Raw genomic sequence first — 20,694 nt, 5'->3', positions numbered from 1 at the left:
AATAGGAGTGGTGAGAGAGGGCATCCCTGTCTTGTGCCAGTTCTCAAAGGGAATGCTTCCAGTTTTTGCCCATTCAGTATGATATTGGCTGTGGGTTTGTCATAGATAGCTCTTATTATTTTGAGATATATCCCATCAATACCCAATTTATTGAGAGTTTTTAGCATGAAGCGTTGTTGAATTTTGTCAAAGGCCTTTTCTGCATCTATTGAGATAATCATGTGGTTTTTGTCTTTGGTTCTGTTTATATGCAAGATTACATTTATTGATTTGTGTATGTTGAACCAGCCTTGCATCCCAGGGATGAAGCCCACTTGATCATGGTGGATAAGCTTTTTGATGTGCTGCTGGGTTCGGTTTTCCAGTATTTTATTGAGGATTTTTGCATCAATGTTCATCAAGGATATTGGTCTAAAATTCATAGACCAATTTGGTTGTGTCTCTGCCCGGCTTTGGTATCAGGATGATGCTGGCCTCATAAAATGAGTTAGGGAGGATTCCCTCTTTTTCTATTGATTGGAATAGTTTCAGAAGGAATGGTACCAGTTCCTCCTTGTACCTCTGGTATAATTCGGCTGTGAATCCGTCTGGTCCTGGACTCTTTTTGGTTGGTAAGCTATTGATTATTGCCACAATTTCAGAGTCTGTTATTGGTCTATTCAGAGATTCAACTTCTTCCTGGTTTAGTCTTGGGAGGGTGTATGTGTCGAGGAATTTATCCATTTCTTCTAGATTTTCTAGTTTATTTGTGTAGAGTTGTTTGTAGTATTCTCTGATGGTAGTTTGTATTTCTGTAGGATCGGTGGTGATATCCCCTTTATCATTTTTTATTGCATCTATTTGATTCTTTTCTCTTTTCTTCTTTATTAGTCTTGCTAGCGGTCTATCGATTTCAAAAAACCAGCTCCTGGATTCTTAATTTTTTGAAGGGTTTTTTGTGTCTCTATTTCCTTCAGTTCTGCTCTGATTTTAGTTATTTCTTGCCTTCTCCTAGCTTTTGAATGTGTTTGCTCTTGCTTCTCTAGTTCTTTTAATTGTGATGTTAGGGTGTCAATTTTAGATCTTTCCTGCTTTCTCATGTGGGCATTTAGTGCTATAAATTTCCCTCTACACACTGCTTTGAATATGTCCCAGACATTCTGGTATGTTGTGTCTTTGTTCTCATTGGTTTCAAAGAACATCTTTATTTCTGCCTTCATTTCTTTATGTACCCAATAGTCATTCAGGAGCAGGTTGTTCAGTTTCCATGTAGTTGAGCGGTTTTGAGTGAGTTTCTTAATCCTGAGTTCTAGTTTGATTGCATTGTGGTCTGAGAGTTTGTTATAATTTCTGTTTTTTTACATTTGCTGAGGAGAGCTTTACTTCCAACTATGTGGTCAATTTTGGAATAGGTGTGGTGTGGTGCTGAAAAAAGTGTATATTCTGTTGATTTGGGGTGGAGAGTTCTATAGATGTCTATTAGGTCTGCTTGGGGCAGAGCTGAGTTCAATTCCTGGGTATCCTTGTTAACTTTCTGTCTCGTTGATCTGTCTAATGTTGACAGTGGGGTGTTAAAATCTCCCATTATTATTGTGTGGGAGTCCAAGTCTCTTTGTAGGTCACTCAGAACTTGCTTTATGAATCTGGATGCTCCTGTATTGGGTGCATATATATTTAGGATAGTTAGCTCTTCTTGTTGAATTGATCCCTTTACCATTATGTAATGGCCTTCTTTGTCTCTTTTGATCTTTGTTGGTTCAAAGTCTATTTTATCAGAGACTAGGATTGCAACCCCTGCCTTTTTTTGTTTTCCATTTGCTTGGTAGATCTTCCTCCATCCTTTTATTTTGAGCCTGTGTGTGTCTCTGCACGTGAGATGGGTTTCCTGTATACAGCACACTGATGGGTCTTGACTCTTTATCCAATTTGCCAGTCTGTGTCTTTTAATTGGAGCATTTAGCCCATTTACATTTAACGTTAATATTGTTATGTGTGAATCTGATCCTGTCATTATGATGTTAGTTGGTTATTTTGCTCGTTAGTTGCTATTGTTTCTTCTTAGCCTCGATGGTCTTTACAATTTGGCATGATTTTGCAGTGGCTGGTACCGGTTGTTCCTTTCCATGTTTAGTGCTTCCTTCAGGAGGTCTTTTAGGGCAGGCCTGGTGGTGACAAAATCTCTCAAAATTTGCTTGTCTTTAAAGTATTTTATTTCTCCTTCACTTATGAAGCTTAGTTTGGCTGGATATGAAATTCTGGGTTGAAAATTCTTTTCTTTAAGAATGTTGAATATTGGCCCCCACTCTCTTCTGGCTTGTAGAGTTTCTGCTGAGAGATCCACTGTTAGTCTGATGGGCTTCCCTTTGTGGGTAACCCGACCTTTCTCTCTGGCTGCTCTTAACATTTTTTCCTTCATTTCAACTTGGCGAATCTGACAGTTATGTGTCTTGGAGTTGCTCTTCTCGAGGAGTATCTTTGTGGCATTCTCTGTATTTCCTGAATCTGAATGTTGGCCTGCCTTGCTAGATTGGGGAAGTTCTCCTGGATAATGTCCTGCAGAGTGTTTTCCAACTTGGTTCCATTCTCCCTGTCACTTTCAGGTACACCAATTAGACATAGATTTGGTCTTTTCACATAGTCCCATATTTCTTGGAGGCTTTGTTCGTTTCTTTTTATTCTTTTTTCTCTAAACTTCCCTTCTTGCTTCATTTCATCTTCCATCACTGATACCCTTTCTTCCAGTTGATCACATCAGCTCCTGAGGCTTCTGCATTCTTCACGTGGTTCTCGAGCCTTGGCTTTCAGCTCCATCAGCAACTTTAAGCACTTCTCTGTATTTGTTATTCTAGTTATACATTTGTCTAAATTTTTTTCAAAGTTTTTAACTTCTTTGCCTTTGGTTTGAATTTCCTCCTGTAGCTCAGAGTAGTTTGATCGTCTGAAGCCTTGTTCTCTCAACTCGTCAAAGTCATTCTCTGTCCAGCTTTGTTCTGTTGCTGGTGAAGAACTGCGTTCCTTTGGAGGAGGAGAGGCGCTCTGCTTTTTAGAGTTTCCAGTTTTTCTGCTCTGTTTTTTCCCCATCTTTGTGGTTTTATCTACTTTTGGTCTTTGATGATGGTGATGTAGAGATGGGTTTTTGGTGTGGATGTCCTTTCTGTTTGTTAGTTTTCCTTCTACCAGACAGGACCCTCAGCTGCAGGTCTGTTGGAGTTTGCTAGAGGTCCACTCTAGACCCTGTTTGCCTGGGTATCAGCAGCGGTGGCTGCAGAACAGCGGATTTTCTGTGAACCGCGAATGCTGCTGTCTGATCGTTCCTCTGGAAGTTTTGTCTCAGAGGAGTACCCGGGTGTGTGAGGTGTCAGTCTGCCCCTAATGGGGGGTGCCTCCCAGTTAGGCTGCTCGGGGGTCGGGGCTCAGGGACCCATCTGAGGAGGCAGTCTGCCCGTTCTCAGATCTCCAGCTGCATACTGGGAAAACCACTACTCTCTTCAAAGCTATCAGACAGGGACGTTTAAGTCTGCAGAGGTTACTGCTGTCTTTTTGTTTGTCTGTGCCCTGCCCCCAGAGGTGGAGCCTACCAAGGCAGGCAGGCCTCCTTGAGGCTGCCTCAAGCTTCCCGGCTGCTTTGTTTACCTAAGCAAGCCTGGGCAATGGCGGGCGCCCCTCCCCCAGCCTCGCTGCCACCTTGCAGTTTGATCTCAGATTGCTGTGCTAGCAATTAGTGAGACTCCGTGGGCATAGGACCCTCTGAGCCAGGTGTGGGATATAATCTCCTGGTATGCCGTTTTTTAAGCCCGTCTGAAAAGCGCAGTATTAGGGTGGGAGTGACCTGAGTTTCCAGGTGCCGTCTGTCACTCCTTTCTTTGACTAGGAAAGGGAACTCCCTGACCCCTCGTGCTTCCCGAATGAGGCAATGCCTCACTCTGCTTCAGTTCGCGCATGGTGCACTGCACCCACTGTCCTGCACCCACTGTCTGGCACTCCCCAGTGAGATGAACCTGGTACCTCAGATGGAAATGCAGAAATCACCCATCTTCTGCGTCACTCACACTGGGAGCTGTAGACCGGAGCTGTTCCTATTTGGCCATCTTGGCTCCGCCCACCTCGTGAATTTTTTATTTGAGTGATTGTATTTTTCAACCCCAGAATGTCTTTTTGTTTCTTTACAATTTGCTTAGGTTCTTTACTTGTTGAGTCATTGTTGTCATACTTTCCTTTAGTTCTTTAGGGATGGTTCTCTTTATTTTTTGAACATATTTATAATAACTGATTTGATATCTTTGTCTGCTAAATTCAATGTCTGGGGACCATCAAAGGCTATTTCTATTTTTTGTTCTGTTTTTTCTTTCCTTAGCATGAGTCAAATTTTCCTGTTTCTTTGCATGTCTTATAATTTTTTTGGAATATTGACAATTTAGATAATATTTTGTAGCACCTCTGGATTCTGATTGCATTCCCTCCTGTCTCATGGGTTGTCACTGCTGATTTTTGTTTGCTTGTTTGTTTAATAATTTGCCTAGAGTAAATCTATGAAATCTGTTTGTCCTGTGGCATGTGTCTGCTCTGTTTATTATTGTTTTTTTTTTTTTATTTTTAAGGCTGGCTTCCTAGGGATCACCTCTTATGTCAGCCAGTGATGTACTCAATGTACTTAAATCCATAGAGCCAGTAAGGCTTTTCCCTTCTATTGACAGATCTGTGTGTAGATTGGGGAATGTATTCAAAGCTCTGGTCATTTAAAAAAATGTGGCCATTTTTAAGTTTGTCCCAGTTTTTTATGTTCCTCTGGGACCTCTTGTGTCTTTGGCCAGGAAATGTGTGGATAGCCTTGGCTTTCTCTAGTTTGTATTGTGCACACTGGAGCCTTTGTTCAGCCAGGAATATGTGACTAGTTTGTCAAGCCCATCTATGGCTGCCTCTCCTTCAAGATCTTTCTAAGCTCCTTGCTAATCTGCCATTCTGCTTGCTCCAATTGGTACTGCACTCTCACACTTGCTTGGATTGGTACAGAGTTTTCTCTTTCACTCCTGGGCATAGATTTTCTGCCTCCAATCCAAATCACAGCTCAACCCTCTCTGTCAAGATAGCTGCCAGTTTTCATGACCTATTCCCACTCCCAAAGAACTACCACAAAGACTTAACAGGTGAAGGAAGAAGGGTAATGGCAACAGGCCCAGGAACGAGTGGCACAGACTTCCACCATCCTTACCTAAGTTCAGTGGATTTTCATGAACAAATACTTCTCAGTTGATTGTATTGTATGCCTTTGGTCAGTTTCCATCGTTTGAGATGATTATTTTTGACAGTTTTTGTTCTAGTTATATATTTGCTTTTGCAGAGGGGATTGCCAAACTCCTCATCTCATCATGCTGGAAGTCTTCTTTGCTTCTTTTTGGTGTTTTTGAAATGTTTATTTATATAAGGACATACAAAATATTGCATAGAAAGCGTATGATTTTAAATTCCACTTGATATTTATTTTCTAGAACACTATAATTACAATTAGACAGAAATGTAATCTTTTTATTGTTGCAGATTTCAAGTTCCACCTATAAAGACAGGAATGAGGAATACAGAAGACAGTTCACACATCTACCTGATACAGAGAGGCTGATAGCAGGTAAAAAAGAAATTTGCAAAAAAAAGTTATATTACCTCATTATAAAAAGAGAACTGATAAGTGACAGTATATTTAATAAAATTTAAGCCTTTATGCTAGACAGAATATAATTTTCAAGATAAGCATCATCCTTATGTTCCAGCAATCCCATTTCTGGGTAGATATCCAAGAGAAAGGAAATCAATATATTGAAGAGATATCTGCACATTCATGTTTATTGTAACACTATTGACAATACCGAAGATATGGAATCAACCTAAGTAGCCATCAATGGATGAATGGATAAAGAAAATGTGGTACATAAATGCAATGAAATATTATTGAGCCATAAAAAAAGAATGAAATGCTGTCATTTGCAACAATGTGGATGGAACTGGAGGACATTATGTTAAATGAAATAAGCCAGGCACAAGAAGACAGATATCCCATGTTCTCACTCATATGTGGGAGCTAAAAAGAAATTGATCTCATGGAGATAGAGTAGAATGATGCCAGGTGTGGTGGCTCATGACTGTTATCCCAGCACATTGGGAGACTGAGGCAGGAACATTGCTTGAGCCTGGGAGTTCCAGACCAGCCTGGTCAACATAGTGAGATCCTGTCTGTATTATTAAAAAAAAAAACTAGCCAGGTATGGTGGTATGTGCCTGTAGTCCCAGCTGCTCAAGAGGCTGAGATGAGAGAATCATTGGAGCCCAGGAATTGGAGACTGCAGTGAGCTATGGTGGTGTCACTTCACTGTACCCTGGGCAACACAGTGAGACCCTGACACACCCCCACAACCCCCCTCAAAAAAAAAGAGAGAGAGAGAGAGTAGAATGATGGTTACCAGAGGGCTGGGAAGGGTACTAAGAAGGGAAGATAAAAAGGAGATGGTTAATGGGTACAAGAATACAGTTAGAAGGAGTAAGATCTGGTGTTCAGTATCACATGGGGAGACTATAGTTAACAATAATTTATTGTATATTTCAAAATAGCCAAAAGAGTGGAATTGGGATGTTTCTAATACAAAGATATGATAAATAGTTGAGGTGATGATATCTCAATTACTTTGATTTGATAATTACAAAATATGTGCTTATTCCAGTATATCACATTACTCCATAAACACAACCATTCAGTATCCATAATAATTAAAAATTTAATAAAAGATAAGCGGCATCTTCATAATTAGACAATGGAAAACTCAATTGTAATTCAGGGAGGAGTGATTTCTGACCTATAAGAATTTTTTTTTTTTTTTGGCTGGATGCAGTGGCTCATACCTGTAATCCCAGCACTTTGGGAGGCTGAGGTGGGAGGATTGCCTGAGGTCAGGAGTTTGAGACTAGCCTGGGCAACAAAGCGAGACCTTGGCTCAACAAATAAATAAATAAATAAATAAAAGACACGCACACACACACACACACACACACACACACACACACACATACGCACACGCACACACAGAGGAATATTAAGTACTAAGAAAATATAACTAAAAATAAATGATTTGTCACAGTGATTTTGGTGCATCAAATTGGAGGGAAAATTTAAACTTGATGTTCAATATATATTAACTACCTCCAGAAAAATACACTAACAGATGTACTCATAGAGCAACTTCACAAATGTTCTAGGGCTAAATCGTTATTTGTGTAATTGATCACATGGATTTTTTTTTGAAGTAGGCTTTAAGAGGAAAAATTTAATCATTTTTCTTTTAAAAGTGCTTTATTTTTTACTATAAGCTTAATATATACTCATGACAATAAAACTACAGAGCTAAGTTTTAGTTTTAGTATATATTTAATTGAAAACATTTATTTAGGTTGGGTGTGGTGGCTCATGCCTGTAATCCCAACACTTTGGGAGGCTGAGGCGGGTGGCTTGCTTGAGTCCAGGAGTTTGAGATCATCCTGGACAACGCAGTGAGACCTTGTCTCTACAGCACTTTGGGAAGCCGAGGTGGGCGGATCATGAGGTCAGGAGATCCTGGCTAACATGGTGAAACCCTGTCTCTACTAAAAATACAAAAAATTAGCCAGGCATGGTGGCGGATGCCTGTAGTCCCAGCTACTCGGGATGCTGAGGCAGGAGAGTGGTGTGTGAACCTGGGAGGTGGAGCTTGCAGTGAGCCAAGATCGTGCCACTGCACTCCAGCCTGGGCGACAGAGTGAGACTCTGTCTCAAAAAAAAAAACAAAAACAAAAACAAACAAACAAAAAAAAACTAACAACAACAGCAAAAAAATCAGAGGGACATGGTGGCACACACCTGTAGTCCCAGCTACTTAGGAGGCTAAGGTGGGAGGATTGCTTGAGCCCAGGAGGTGGAGGTTGCAGTAAGGAGAGAGTGCGCCAGTGCACTCCAGCCTGGGTGACAGAACAAGACTTTGTCTCAAACAAAAACAAAAACAAAAACATTTATTTATATGAATTTCTCAGATTTGTGATACTATTAGGAAATTTTAATTCAGTGTCTAGAACTCAATGAATTTCTAGACAGTGTCTAGAACTCAATGAATTTCTAGACAGTTCAGCTCAATAAATATCATAATGAATTAAAGCAATTTCTAAAAACATTGTTTATTGGAAGTAATACAGTCCCATGATAAAATTTGCAAATGCTACATAAGGACATAAAGTGAAAAGTGAGTGATCCTTACAACCAAGACCACTTCAATGTTCTCCCTGGGAGATAACCACTGTTAGTAATTTCTTAGGTATAATTTCAGAAAATTTCTGTATGTATTTATGATTATATATATAGAAAAAAACTTAAATGGGAACAGACTGTGATTATTGTTTTGAATCTTGCTTAGATCTATTTTTTATTTGCTATTTGCACTACTATGAATCTACTTCATTCTTTTTTATTTTCCATACTTTTTTTTTTTTTTTTTTGAGATAGAGTCTCGTACTGTCTCCCAGGCTGGAGTGCAGTGGTGTGATCTCGGCTCACTGCAACCTCCACCTCCCAGGTTCAAGTGATTCTCGTGTCTCAGCCTCCCGAGTAGCTGGGATTACAGGCACGCACCACCATGTCTGGTTAATTTTTGTATTTTTAATAGAGATAAGGTTTCTCCATGTTGGCCAGGCTGGTCTTGAACTCCTGATCTCAAGTGATCTACCTGCCTTGGCCTCCCAAAGTGCTGGGATTACAGGCCTGAGCCACTGCACCCAGCCAAGAAGCCATTAAAAATAAAATCAATTGTATTGAAGTATAAATTTATTACAATAAAACATATCCATTTTAGGGAATCCATTTTTAAAAACCACTGAGGCTGGGCATGGTGGCTCACGCCTGTAATCCCAGCACTTTGAGAGGCCGAGGCGGGCAGATCGCTTGAGGCCAGGAGTTCAAGACCAGCCTGGGCAACACGGTGAAACCCTGTGTCTACTGAAAATACAAAAAAAAAAAAAAAATTAGCCGGGTGTGGTGGCAGGCGCCTATAGTCCCAGCTACTTGGGATGCTGAGGCAGGAGAATGGCGTGAACCCCGGAGGTGGAGCTTGCAGTGAGCCGAGATCACGCCATTGCACTCCAGCCTGGGCGACAGAGCAAGACTCCGTCTCAAAAAAAATAAAATAAAATAAAAATTAGCCGGGTGTGGTGGCGCACGCTTTTAATCCCAGCTACTCGGTAGACTGAGACATGAGAATCACTTGAACCCAGAAGGTGGAGGTTGCAGTCAGTTGAGATTGAGCCACTTCACTCTAGCCTGGGCGACATAGCAAGACCCTGTCTCAAAGCAACAACAACAACAACAATAGCAACAACAAAAAACCCTCAAAAAAGTCTGTTGATACATATCAAATAGTCTTCAATTAAATAATCTAGGTCGTTACTATGCCTTTGAACATAGTTAATATAAAATAATACAGTGGTTCTCAAAGTGTGGTCTACAGACTAGCAACACTGTCAGTACCTGAGAGCTTGTTAGACACACAGACTCACCCCAGAACTATTTAATCAGAAACCTTGGGGGAGAGGCCTAGCAATATATGTTTGTGGGTTTTTTTTGTTTTTTTGTTTTTTTTTGGAGACAGACTCTCACTCTGTTGCCTAGGCTGGAGTGCAATGGCATGATCTCAGCTCACTGTAACCTCTGCTTCCTGGGTTCAAGCGATTCTCATGCCTCAGCCTCCTGAGTAGCTGGAATTACAGGTGCCCACCACCATACCTGGCTAATTTTTGTATTTTTAGTAGAGATGAGGTTTCACCATGTTGGCCAGGCTGGTCTCAAATTCCTGACCTCAGGTGATCCGCCCACCTTGGCCTCCCAAAGTGCTGGGATTGCAGGTGTGAGCCACCACACTTGGCCGCAATATGTGTTTTAATAAGTCAGCCAGGTCTTTCTGATCTGAAGTTTGAGAAACATTGAATTGATAAAATGGTTTGGTGGTTTGGAAAAAAATTTCAGGATATTTCAAGGTGACCTTTAGCCCAATCTCTGTTTTAGTGATGAATACTCGTTAATGGGTAACCTAACCTGCTTAATTATTTACAAGAAAATTCTGTTTGGTGGCACCTCACTTTTGTTTTGCTGATGGAAGCATTGTGAAAAACTGAATTACTTTGCTCAATTTTTAGTATTTGCTTAGACATTTAACATGACTAAGTGGAAACATTTTGAGATTTATGCAACATCTACCTAAAATTGCTAATTAGTTTATAGAGTTTTAAAATTTAGCAGTTAAGCTAAATCTCCTCATAGCAGCCCTTTATATCTTATATTACTAATAATTTAGCAGTACAGTTTACATTCTCCACAGAGCCAGATCTTAACCTTAGAGGTATGGTATTAACTTGTTTGGCAGGCCGACTTGATTTTGCTGGACTTTAGTGATGAGGTGGAGAGAATCAACTTTTTTTTTTTTTTGGAGATGGAGTCTCGCTCCCTGGAGTGGAGTGGCACGATCTCGGCTCAGTGCAACCATCACCTTCCAGGTTCAAGAGATTCTCCCGCGTCAGCCTCCCGAGTAGCTGGGATTACAGGTGCCCGCCACCACGGCTAATTTTTGTATTTTTAGTAGAAACAGGGTTTCCCCATGTTGGCCAGGTTGGTCTCGAACTTCAGAACTCAAGTGATCTGCTGGCCTCGGCCTCCCAAAGTGTTGAGATTACAGGCGTGAGCCACTGTGGCCAGCCCAGCTGAGAGAAACAACTTTGAAACTGACTTAAAATGTATACAATTTTCTGAGTCATCTTTGACCCCTCTTTACTTTTGTCTAACATCTAATCAATCACCAATTCACCATCAGTACTACCTCCTAAATATGTCTTAATCTAACTACTCTGTCTCTTACTATGGTCACCTTCTGGTCTGAGTCACCATCAACTTTTCTCTGGACTTCTGATTTATCATAATTCACTCTCACAATGTTAATAAAGTAATCTTTAAATATATACATCTGTTCCTGTTCCTTCCACTTAAAGGTCATCGGTGGCCTCTCATGACAACCACAGTCTACTATGGCTTGTGAGACTTTACATGATGTAGCCTCTCCAGCCCAAAGATCTAATAGTTCCTCAAATGTGCTGTGTTTCTTTCTACCAAGAGGCCTTTGCATGTGCTGTTCCCTTATGATCCTCCTGACCCTTTATTGATCTTTTCATGTTAAAGATCAGTTTTTTTTAGGAGAATCCTTCTTGATACACACTCTCTGCCCTGCCCTCCTCATACGTGCATATGCTCTCATAGCTCTCTCTACACTTGGGTCATTATCATATTTATTTTTATATTTGTTTATTTTCTGCCTTCCCTGTACCTTGTGTTCCATGAAGGCAAGAGCCATTTCTGCTAATCCTAGTACACAGCAAAATATCTGACATATGGTGTCTAAAGTATATGAAGGAATGAATGAATGAACTAATGAACAAAAAGTGATGACTTTCCATCTGTTGAAATATAGTATAAGGTCTATTAATTTCTCAGATTTTTATGAATAAGCTGTATCTTATTTTTGTGTATGTAGATTATGCTTGTGCTCTTCAGAGGGACATTTTGCTTCAGGGACGACTATACCTTTCAGAAAACTGGCTATGTTTCTATAGCAACATCTTCAGATGGGAAACTACAGTAAGACATTTTGCATTTGATTTGTTGATACAAATAATTGCATAGAGATATATACAGTTCTTCCAAAAACTGTACTTTAGATGATTCCAAAGTAAATTTATACATATATTTGTGCATCTAAACTAGTGTGCATGTAAATACAAACATGTGTTGTATATATAAGTGTATAATATATTTTTCTGATTTAATACATTGAGCTCCAGTATAGTTAGAGAAAGATATTTTAATTGAAAAAAAAGCTCGAACATATATCTTAATGGCTGCCAAAGCCATGTCTTAAGTGACAGACTGTCTGATTTTTGTTTGTGTGTTAATGTGGAACATGAACACCCACATGTCTTTTCAAACTTTGTACTAATGTTAGATAGAGGAGTTGTTGGGGGAGAATACTGCAGGGCAAACTGCTTACCCTGTTTTTCTCAGAGAATACAAGCGTGTACTTATTAACTCCTTCAGGTTGAAAAACCTGAAGAATATTCAACTGCAGAGTTGAATATTCTGGATTAGATTGATGGGATACTTGGCATTTTGTATTGTGTATGTTTCTGAAAAATACATTAAAAAATTCTTTTGTGTGTTTAGATTTCTATTGCTTTAAAGAATATAACTTTCATGACCAAGGAGAAAACTGCTCGACTCATCCCAAATGCTATCCAGATAGTTACAGAAAGTGAAAAGGTGAAAAACTTTTCTATCTTTGTTATATTACATAATGTGAAGAAAATCTGCCTCATACTCACCATCAGTGTTGGGAAATTAGGCAGTTCTTCCTGGGGTTAGGAATATCTGATACACATATGTTTAATACTAGAATTCTGTATGTAGTTATATTAGTGGTTAACTTTAAATGACTGCTGACATTTTTTGTACTTTATAGTTTACAGATAACTTTCACTCATATTTTTCATTTCTAGGCAGGGTAACATTAGCACAATGTCCTTATTTCTAAATACTCTAATAATCCTACGAGTATTTTTCAGTCAGTAATAACTGCACAATAGCAACTAATAAAAAATGCTCCTGGTGAACAGAGATTTGGATAGCATACACATAAACACGAACCACTGTATTCTTTTTTTAAAAAATGGCAATTATCTTTAACTGACATAATTTTTATTCACCTACAATATCTGCCATTTCTTAGTGGGGATATATCAAGAATATTTCTTAACCACCTGTAAAATTGGTTAGGGCCCTGTGTGAGAGACATTAGAAGTGTAGTGATGAGAAAGAAAAAGAAGAAAGAAGGAGAGGAAGGAAAGAAAGAAAAAAAAGGAAAGAGAAAAAAAGGAGAAGTAGGGAGGGAGAAAAAGAGAAAGGGAGAGTTTTGGGGGAGGAGGGGAGAGAGAATTAGTACTGTGATATTAAATCTTTGTAATTATACCTTTTAATCTTGTGGAGATTCTTCTAAATTCACTTTAAATTTTATCTTATTCTTTTTTTAGAGACGGGGTCTTGCCATGTTGCACAGGCTAGCCTCGAGCATTTGGGGTCATGCGATCCTCCACCCTTAGCTTCCCAAGTAGCTCGGACTTCTAGTGTGCACCACTGAGCCTGGCTATTTTTATTTTTAAACAGTCTTATCCCTACAGAACACTTCCAAATGCAGTACAAAGAGCTTTTGCTCCTGCACTAATTGAGAATAAATTCTCACCTTGATCCTCCATCACCTTAGATATTCTGGCATGTACTTCCAGCAAAGACATTTTTCTATATAACCACAATATAATTCAACATCAAAAAATTAACACTGATCTGTTACCGCCATTCAGTTCTTAGATCCCACTCAATTTCCATAACTATCCCAATAATATCCTTTATAGCAAACAGACTCAGTTCAGGATTACACATTACATTTAGTTATCATGCTCTTTAATTTCCTAGAAGAGCTTCTTAGTCTTTTCTTGACTTTTATGTCCTTGATACTTTTAAAGATTACAGGTCAGTTATTTTGTAGGATATCCCTCAATTTGTGTTTGTCTGATGTTCCCTTGTGATTAAATTTAGGTTGTGTAATTTTGGAAGAAATACATGGAAATGACACTCTGCTCTCACCACTGCATCCTATCAGATGGCACATGATTTTAACTTCTACCATTACTGGTGATATTTACTTTGAACATTCGATTAAGGTGGTGTCTGCAGACTTTACTATAATCTATTTTCCTTTGTAGTAATAAGTATTTTGGGGAAAGGTTTTTTTTTTTTCAGAGACGGAGTTTTGTTTTTATTGACCAGGCTCAAGTGCAATGGGGCAATCTTCGCTTACCGCAACCTCCGCCTCCTGGGTTCAAGCGGTTCTCCTGCCTCAGCCTCCCAAGTAGCTGAGATTACAGGCATGCGCCACCATGCCCAGCTTATTTTTTTTGTATTTTTAGCAGAGCTGGGGTTTCACTATTTTGGTCAGGCTGGTCTTGAACTCCTGACCTCAGGCGATCCGCTCACCTTGGCCTCCCAAAGTGCTGGGATTACAGGCGTGAGCCACCGCGCCCCACCTGGGGAAAGGTATTTTGAAACTATGCAGATATACCATTCTTACCATACTTTGAATTTATTCATTCATTTACTTATGTCAGTATGAACTAGTGATTTCTTATCTTATTCAATGAATTATAAGCCATTACTATCATTATTTATTTTGGTGCTCACATTGTCCCAAATTTGGCCAGTGGGAGCCCCTTCAAGCTGGCTCTAGTATCCTTTTGAGTATTCTCAGTGTGTTTGAGCATTTACCTATTTTTTTGGCCCAAGATGTTTCAGGCTTTCCCTCCCCCAGCCCTGGGATCAACCACTTCTCCAAGGAGTCGTAGTTTCTTTTAGGAGAGACTGAAAGAAGCCAGTGTGTTCATTGCTATGGGGTTGGGGGAGGGGTATCACTATTTTCAAACCCTTTAAGGGGGCATAATAATGGTGTACATTAACTGTATATAATCACACACACATATGCATAATGCATACACATATATACACTCACTTATACATCTATTTATCCATCTATCCATCCATCCATCTAAAACATAAATTCACATCAGGACCTCCAAGTCCCATCTAACACCACAGAGTTTATTTTTGTTTTCTTCCTTTCCATATTTGTAACTCCCTTCCCTGGCTGTGAGAAACCAGGCTCCCATTATCCTTAATATAGTTACTTATTTAACCACTGGGCCTTTGTATAACCAATCTTCATGTCCACTGCCACCTCTGTCCCACATGGATGCCTCATTGCCTGAGTTGGTTTCTGACACTTAGAATCAGGTTGCTGCCCATCACACCATGACACAGATGCTCTCATCATGTAAAAATTCTTGGCCGGGTGCAGTGGCTCACACCTGTAATCCCAGCACTTTGGGAGGCTGAGGCGGGCGGATCACGAGGTCGGGAGTTCAAGACCAGCCTGGCCAATATGGTGAAACCCCGTCTCTACTAAAAATACAAAAATTAGCTGGGCATGGTGGTGTGCACCTGTAATCCCAGCTATTCAGGAGGCAGAGGCAGAAGAATCGCTTGAACCTGGGAGGTGGAGGTTGCAGTGAGCCAAGACCACGTCGCTGCACTCCAGCCTGGGCGACAGAGTGAGACTCCGTCTCAAAAACCAACCAACCAACCGACTCTCTTTATCCTGCTTAGGCTGATACTCCATGCCAAGTTGCTTTACCCTCTGCCAGATTGCCCTCTACAGGGACACGCTTTGTTCCCTGCTTGTGCCAGTTTGTCACTATGTGTGGTTGCTGTCCCCACCCTGCTCAGGCTCTGATACTCCAGCACAAGACCACCTTCATGAGCTCTATAACACTATGCTGCCCTCACCTGCTCTGGTTCTGACATGTCATTGTGGGGCATGCTCATTTGTGGCCACTCTTCACCATGTTTGGTCTTTGACACTTGACACCACACACAAAGCTACCCCTTTACATGGTCACCCTCCTTGAGCTCTGACTTGTGCTCCTCCTCCATACTTTTTTCACCCCATTCTTGTTCTAATACAGTGCTCCACGTCATCCACATATGTGGAGGCCCTTACTCATTTGGGCTCTGACACTCCACACAGGGGATGACCTCTTCCTTTTTTTTTTTTTTTTTGAGAGACAGAGTTTCACTCTTGTCAACCAGCCTGGAGTGCAATGGCATGATCTCGGCTCACTGCAACCTCCACCTCCCGGGTTCAAGCAATTCTCCTGCCTCAGCCTCCCAAGTAGCTCAGATTACAGGTGCCTGCCACCACGCCTGGCTAATTTTTGTATTTTTAGTAGAGACGGGGTTTCACCATGTTGGCCAGGCTGGTCTTGAACTCCTGAGCTCAGGTGATCTGCCTGCCTCAGCCGCCCAAAGTGTCGGGATTACTGGCATGAGCCACTGCGCCCGGCCGGCCTCTTCATTCTTATCTGGTTTTAACCCTCTGCTTTGGGCTTTTTTAACCTCTCTTGCCTGCCACACTCCTAGTGTGGATGCCTACTTTTCTCTTTTCCACCAATAGCTTTAGGGCTGAACTGTTTAGGAAGGAAAGAGGAAGACTTAAATATTCTTAGTTTTACAATTAATACATAATATGCCTTTTCATTTTTTTAACAAAATCATCAAACAGTTTCAAAACTAACATCTTCATTCCATACCCATAATCCCCAATTCCATTTTCTTTCTAGAGGCAAATGCTATCAGTTTGGTATATATCTTTTCAGACTTCCTTTCTTTGTATTTACATACAGGTATGCATATATAATGTATAGTTTTGCTCTTTTTTAAAAAAAGTAAATGTAATCTTACATGTGTTGTTCATCGGCTCTCCTTTTTTTAAAAAAAAACAACATTATCTCTTGTAGTTGTAGGTCTGCACGTGTAGATAGACCCACCTCTTTTTTAAAAAATGCTGTATGGTGTTTCATAGAATGGATATACCGTGATTTCCTTTACAATTAGTTTCTTTCTAATATTTTGTTATTACAAACAGTGCTGCAGTGAACAGCCTGACCATGCCCTCTTATGCTCATGTGTGACTGTTTCTCACATATGTATTGGAATTTCAGGATCAAGCATTTAAATTTTAATAATGACAATAAGTCAGCATTTACTGAACACTTACTGTTATCTAGACACTGCTTTAAGCTCTTTATATATATTTTCATATTTAATTCTTATAAAGATCCACTATGATAATTATTCTTATTTTGCAGATGAGAAAACTAAAGAAAAGAAAAGTGAGCCAATTCACAGTACTAACAATAGGTGATAGAACAAGAATGTGAACCCAGTTCACTTAATTGCAGAGACCCTGGTCTTAGCTTCCTCACTATGTTAACTCAATGATTTCATTTTTTCATCATCATGGTAAAAAATTCTGTACTACTAAATATTCACCCCTTTTATGTACTCTATGACTAAAGGAAGGCTAATCATAGCAATTTTAGTTGTTTTGGGTTCTAGAATATGTTCTATGCCCCAGCGATTTAGAGGTATCATTATCCAGAACTCTTCCCAAACTCATAAGAAGGCTATTATTGAATCAAGATTTATTTAATTTAATTTATTTATTTATTATTTTTGTCTGAGATGGAGTCTCGCTCTGTCGCCCAGGCTGGAGTGCAGTGGTGCGATCTTAGCTCACTGCAACCTCCACCTCCCGGGTTCAAACGATTCTCCAGCCTCAGCCTCCCGAGAAGCTGGGACTACAGGCATATGCCACCACCATGCCAGGCTAATTTTTGTATTTTTAGTAGGGATCGGGTTTCACCATGTTGGCCAGGCTGGCCTTGAGCTCCTGACCTCAGGTGATCCACCCACCTCGGCCTCCCAAAATGCTGGGATTACAGGCATGAGCCACCATGCCCAGCCAAATCAAGATTTATTAATATGTTTTTGAAGTTGGATATCTAGCAAGGAATAAAAGAAAGGTAGTAATTTATGTACATTATCCAGAAAGTTGGGCGTTTTAAGGAGTTGGGAATGTGGTAGTTGTGCATGAGAGTGGATAAAGTTAATACTAAGCTATATAGTACAAGTGGGAATTAGCAAGCATAACACAGTGGTGAAAATGAGATAGACTAGGAGATTTTTAAAATCTATATATCTGAACACAGGGTCGTAAGGTTATTATAATTAGGCAAAACAATTTGGCCTAAGAAAAGGGAATAGGGAACAGCAAGTATTGATTGTTAGATCACATATTATATGTATAATTCTATTTGGAAGAGATCCTGCATATATCTTCTTTGTAAAAAGTTTTGCTTTATGAATAATGTATAGCAAAGTTTCAATTTAATGAATTAGAAAATAGCACTCTAAAGTCTTTCTATGAAAAGCATTAGCATCCAAAATATTATTTGTTTGATATTTTACTTAATAAAATAACTTAATCCAGCATAGAACTGAACTTTCTCCTTCTTAAGGATAACTGCTGAGCCATGAAAGGTCATTAACTAGGGAATTGGAAGAGATAAAACACTGAGAAGACTGTATGTAGTGCTGTCTTATTGCATATTCTTATAAAAGCCTATTTTAAAATATGACTTTGCAAAAATCATTTAAATAAAAGTGTAGAATTATAGATTGAAACATGCTACTTTTCTCTTATAGCATTCAAAGAAAAGTGCAGTGTTAGCATGGGTACTTTATAATTAGCAGAGAGAGGTATTTCTGGAGTTTTTAGAAGACTGTGAAAACTGATATAATTAAAAATTAAGATCCTTAAATCTATCTCTGAAGTCCACATGTATTTTTTTCTTATTCCTTTGTGTATACTTGGCTCAAGTGGCAGCCAATTCATATCTCTTTGCAAGGTTCAGAATAAAATAAAGTTTTCATTTTTTCATAATTTTATTTAGATTGATTTCCACAGTTAAACTGATAAACATAAATAGCTACCTATTTCAAGTCCCCATTGCTAGTAAATACTGACAAAATTGTGTTTATTGGAAGATACAATTTGTAAAGACACCTTGTTCATATAGCAACTACCTGTGTTTCTTCTATTATAACAAGAAGTTAAATAAAAATAAAAATAGTATACAAAGTAGGCAGTGTTGACCTACTAGTTTGTTTTAACCATAAGCAAGTCCCCATAGACCTTCATGACAGATAATCTCCTCTTATTTTCCATGACACTAAAATTGTCCTATTATTTTTCTTTGCAGTTTTTCTTCACATCTTTTGGTGCCAGGGATAGAAGTTACCTCAGTATCTTTAGGTTGTGGCAGAATGTATTATTAGATAAGGTAAGTGTTCATACTAGAGGCAGTTGCTTATTTTAAGAACCTCCTAGTGTATTTGTGAATTGAAGAGCTCCTTCTTATTTTTCTTAACTAAATTTGACTAGATAATTGAAATTCTAAGTAGAAACTTCAATCAAAGCAAGATCTATAGTTACAAGTTGAGATGTTAATTATAATCCCCAGGATAATCACCAAGAAAATAAATAAAAATAAAAAATAAAAAAAAGCAAAGGAATTAAAATGATACACTAGAAAATATGTTTTTAACACATAGGAAGGCAGTAATGGTGGTGCACAGGGACAAAGATGACACAGGACATATAGAAAACAAACAGCAAAATAGCCATTAAACATAAGTGGATTAAACACTGCAACCAAAAGGCAGAGATAGGCAGAATGAAAAAATACATGAACCAAGCCAGGCACAGTGTCTCATACCTGTAATCTTAGCACTTTGGGAGTCTGAGGTGAGTGGATTGTCTGGGTAACACGGCAAAACCCTGTCTCTACAAAAAATACAAAAATTAGCTGGGTGTGGTGATGCTTACCTGTAGTCCCAGCTACTTGGGAGGCAGAGGTGGGAGGATCACCTGAGCCCGGGAGGTTGAGGCTGTGGTGAGCCGTGATCGTGCCACGGCACTCCAGCCCAGGTGACAGAGTGAGATCCTGTTTCAAAAAAAAAAACCAAAAAAAAAACCATGATCCATCTTATATGCAGTATATAAGAGACAAATTAGATTCAAAGGCACAAATAGATTGAAAGTAAAAGGAAGAAATATGACACACCATGCAAACAGTAACCAAAACAGAAGTGAATGTAGTAATATCAGACAAAATAGACTTTAAGACAAAAATTATTAGAGACAAGGAAGAATAAAGGGTCAATTCATCTGGAATTCATAACAATCATAAACATATATAGACCTTGTACAGAGCCCCAAAATATACAAAGCAAAAGTTGGCAGAATTGAAGGGAAACAGACAATTCAACAGTAAAACTTGGGGCTGTGTGTGGTGGCTCATGCCTGTAATCCCAGCACTTTGGGAGACTGAGGCAGGCGGATAGCTTGAGTCCAGGAGTTCAGGGCCAGCCTGGGTAACATGGCGAAACGCCATCTCTATTTATTTAATACATAATTAGCAAAAAATGTTGGAGAATTCAATACCCCACTTTCAATGATAGAACAACTAGACAGAAGACCAACAAGGAAATGTAAGACTTGAACACCACTATAGACTAACTAAAAGACATCTATGATGCACTCCACCAAACAGTAGCAGAATATATATATATCCTTTTCACGTGCACATGAAACATTCTCCAGAATAGACGATATGCTAGGTTATAAAACAAGTGTCAGTACGTTTAACAGTACTGAAATAATACTAAATACGTTCTCTGAGCACAATGGCATGAAATTAGAAATAAATAACAGAAGGACATTTGGAAAATTCACAAAAAGTGGAAATTAAACAGAATACTTGTAAATAACCAATGGGTGAAAGAAGAAATCATGAGGGAAATTAGCAAATACTTTGAGTTAGAGGAAAACAAAAACAAAATATACCAAAACCTATGGGATGCAGCTAAAGCAGTATTTAGAAGGAAATTTATAACTGTAAACATCTATATTAAAAAAGAATGATAGTGAATCAATAACCTATATTTCTGCCTTAAGAAATTAGAGGCCGGGTGCGGTGGCTCACGCCTGTAATCCCAGCACTTTGGTAGGCCAAGGCGGGCGGATCACGAGGTCAGGAGATCGAGACCATCCTGGCTAACATGTGTTATGGTGAAACCCCGTCTCTACTAAAAATACAAAAAATTAG

At 39.3% G+C, this 20,694-nt stretch overlaps 1 protein-coding gene across 1 annotated transcript in view; it reads left to right on the top strand.

The window, feature by feature from the left end:
* The window catches only part of GRAMD1C (GRAM domain containing 1C), a 113,987-nt gene that overhangs the window by 30,650 nt on the left and 62,643 nt on the right, over positions 1-20,694 (top strand). Inside the window, exons 3-6 of the mRNA XM_032150143.2 lie at positions 5,515-5,599; positions 11,559-11,662; positions 12,245-12,340; positions 18,787-18,867. Of these exons, the coding sequence (XP_032006034.1) occupies positions 5,515-5,599; positions 11,559-11,662; positions 12,245-12,340; positions 18,787-18,867 (366 nt within the window). The remainder of the gene's footprint in view (positions 1-5,514; positions 5,600-11,558; positions 11,663-12,244; positions 12,341-18,786; positions 18,868-20,694) is intronic.

The sequence above is a fragment of the Hylobates moloch genome, unplaced genomic scaffold (assembly GCF_009828535.3).
Source record: "Hylobates moloch isolate HMO894 unplaced genomic scaffold, HMol_V3 SCAFFOLD_4, whole genome shotgun sequence".
Lineage (NCBI taxonomy): Eukaryota > Metazoa > Chordata > Mammalia > Primates > Hylobatidae > Hylobates > Hylobates moloch.
Note: the sequence above shows the minus strand (reverse complement) of the source record. Positions and strands in the feature narration are given on the sequence as shown.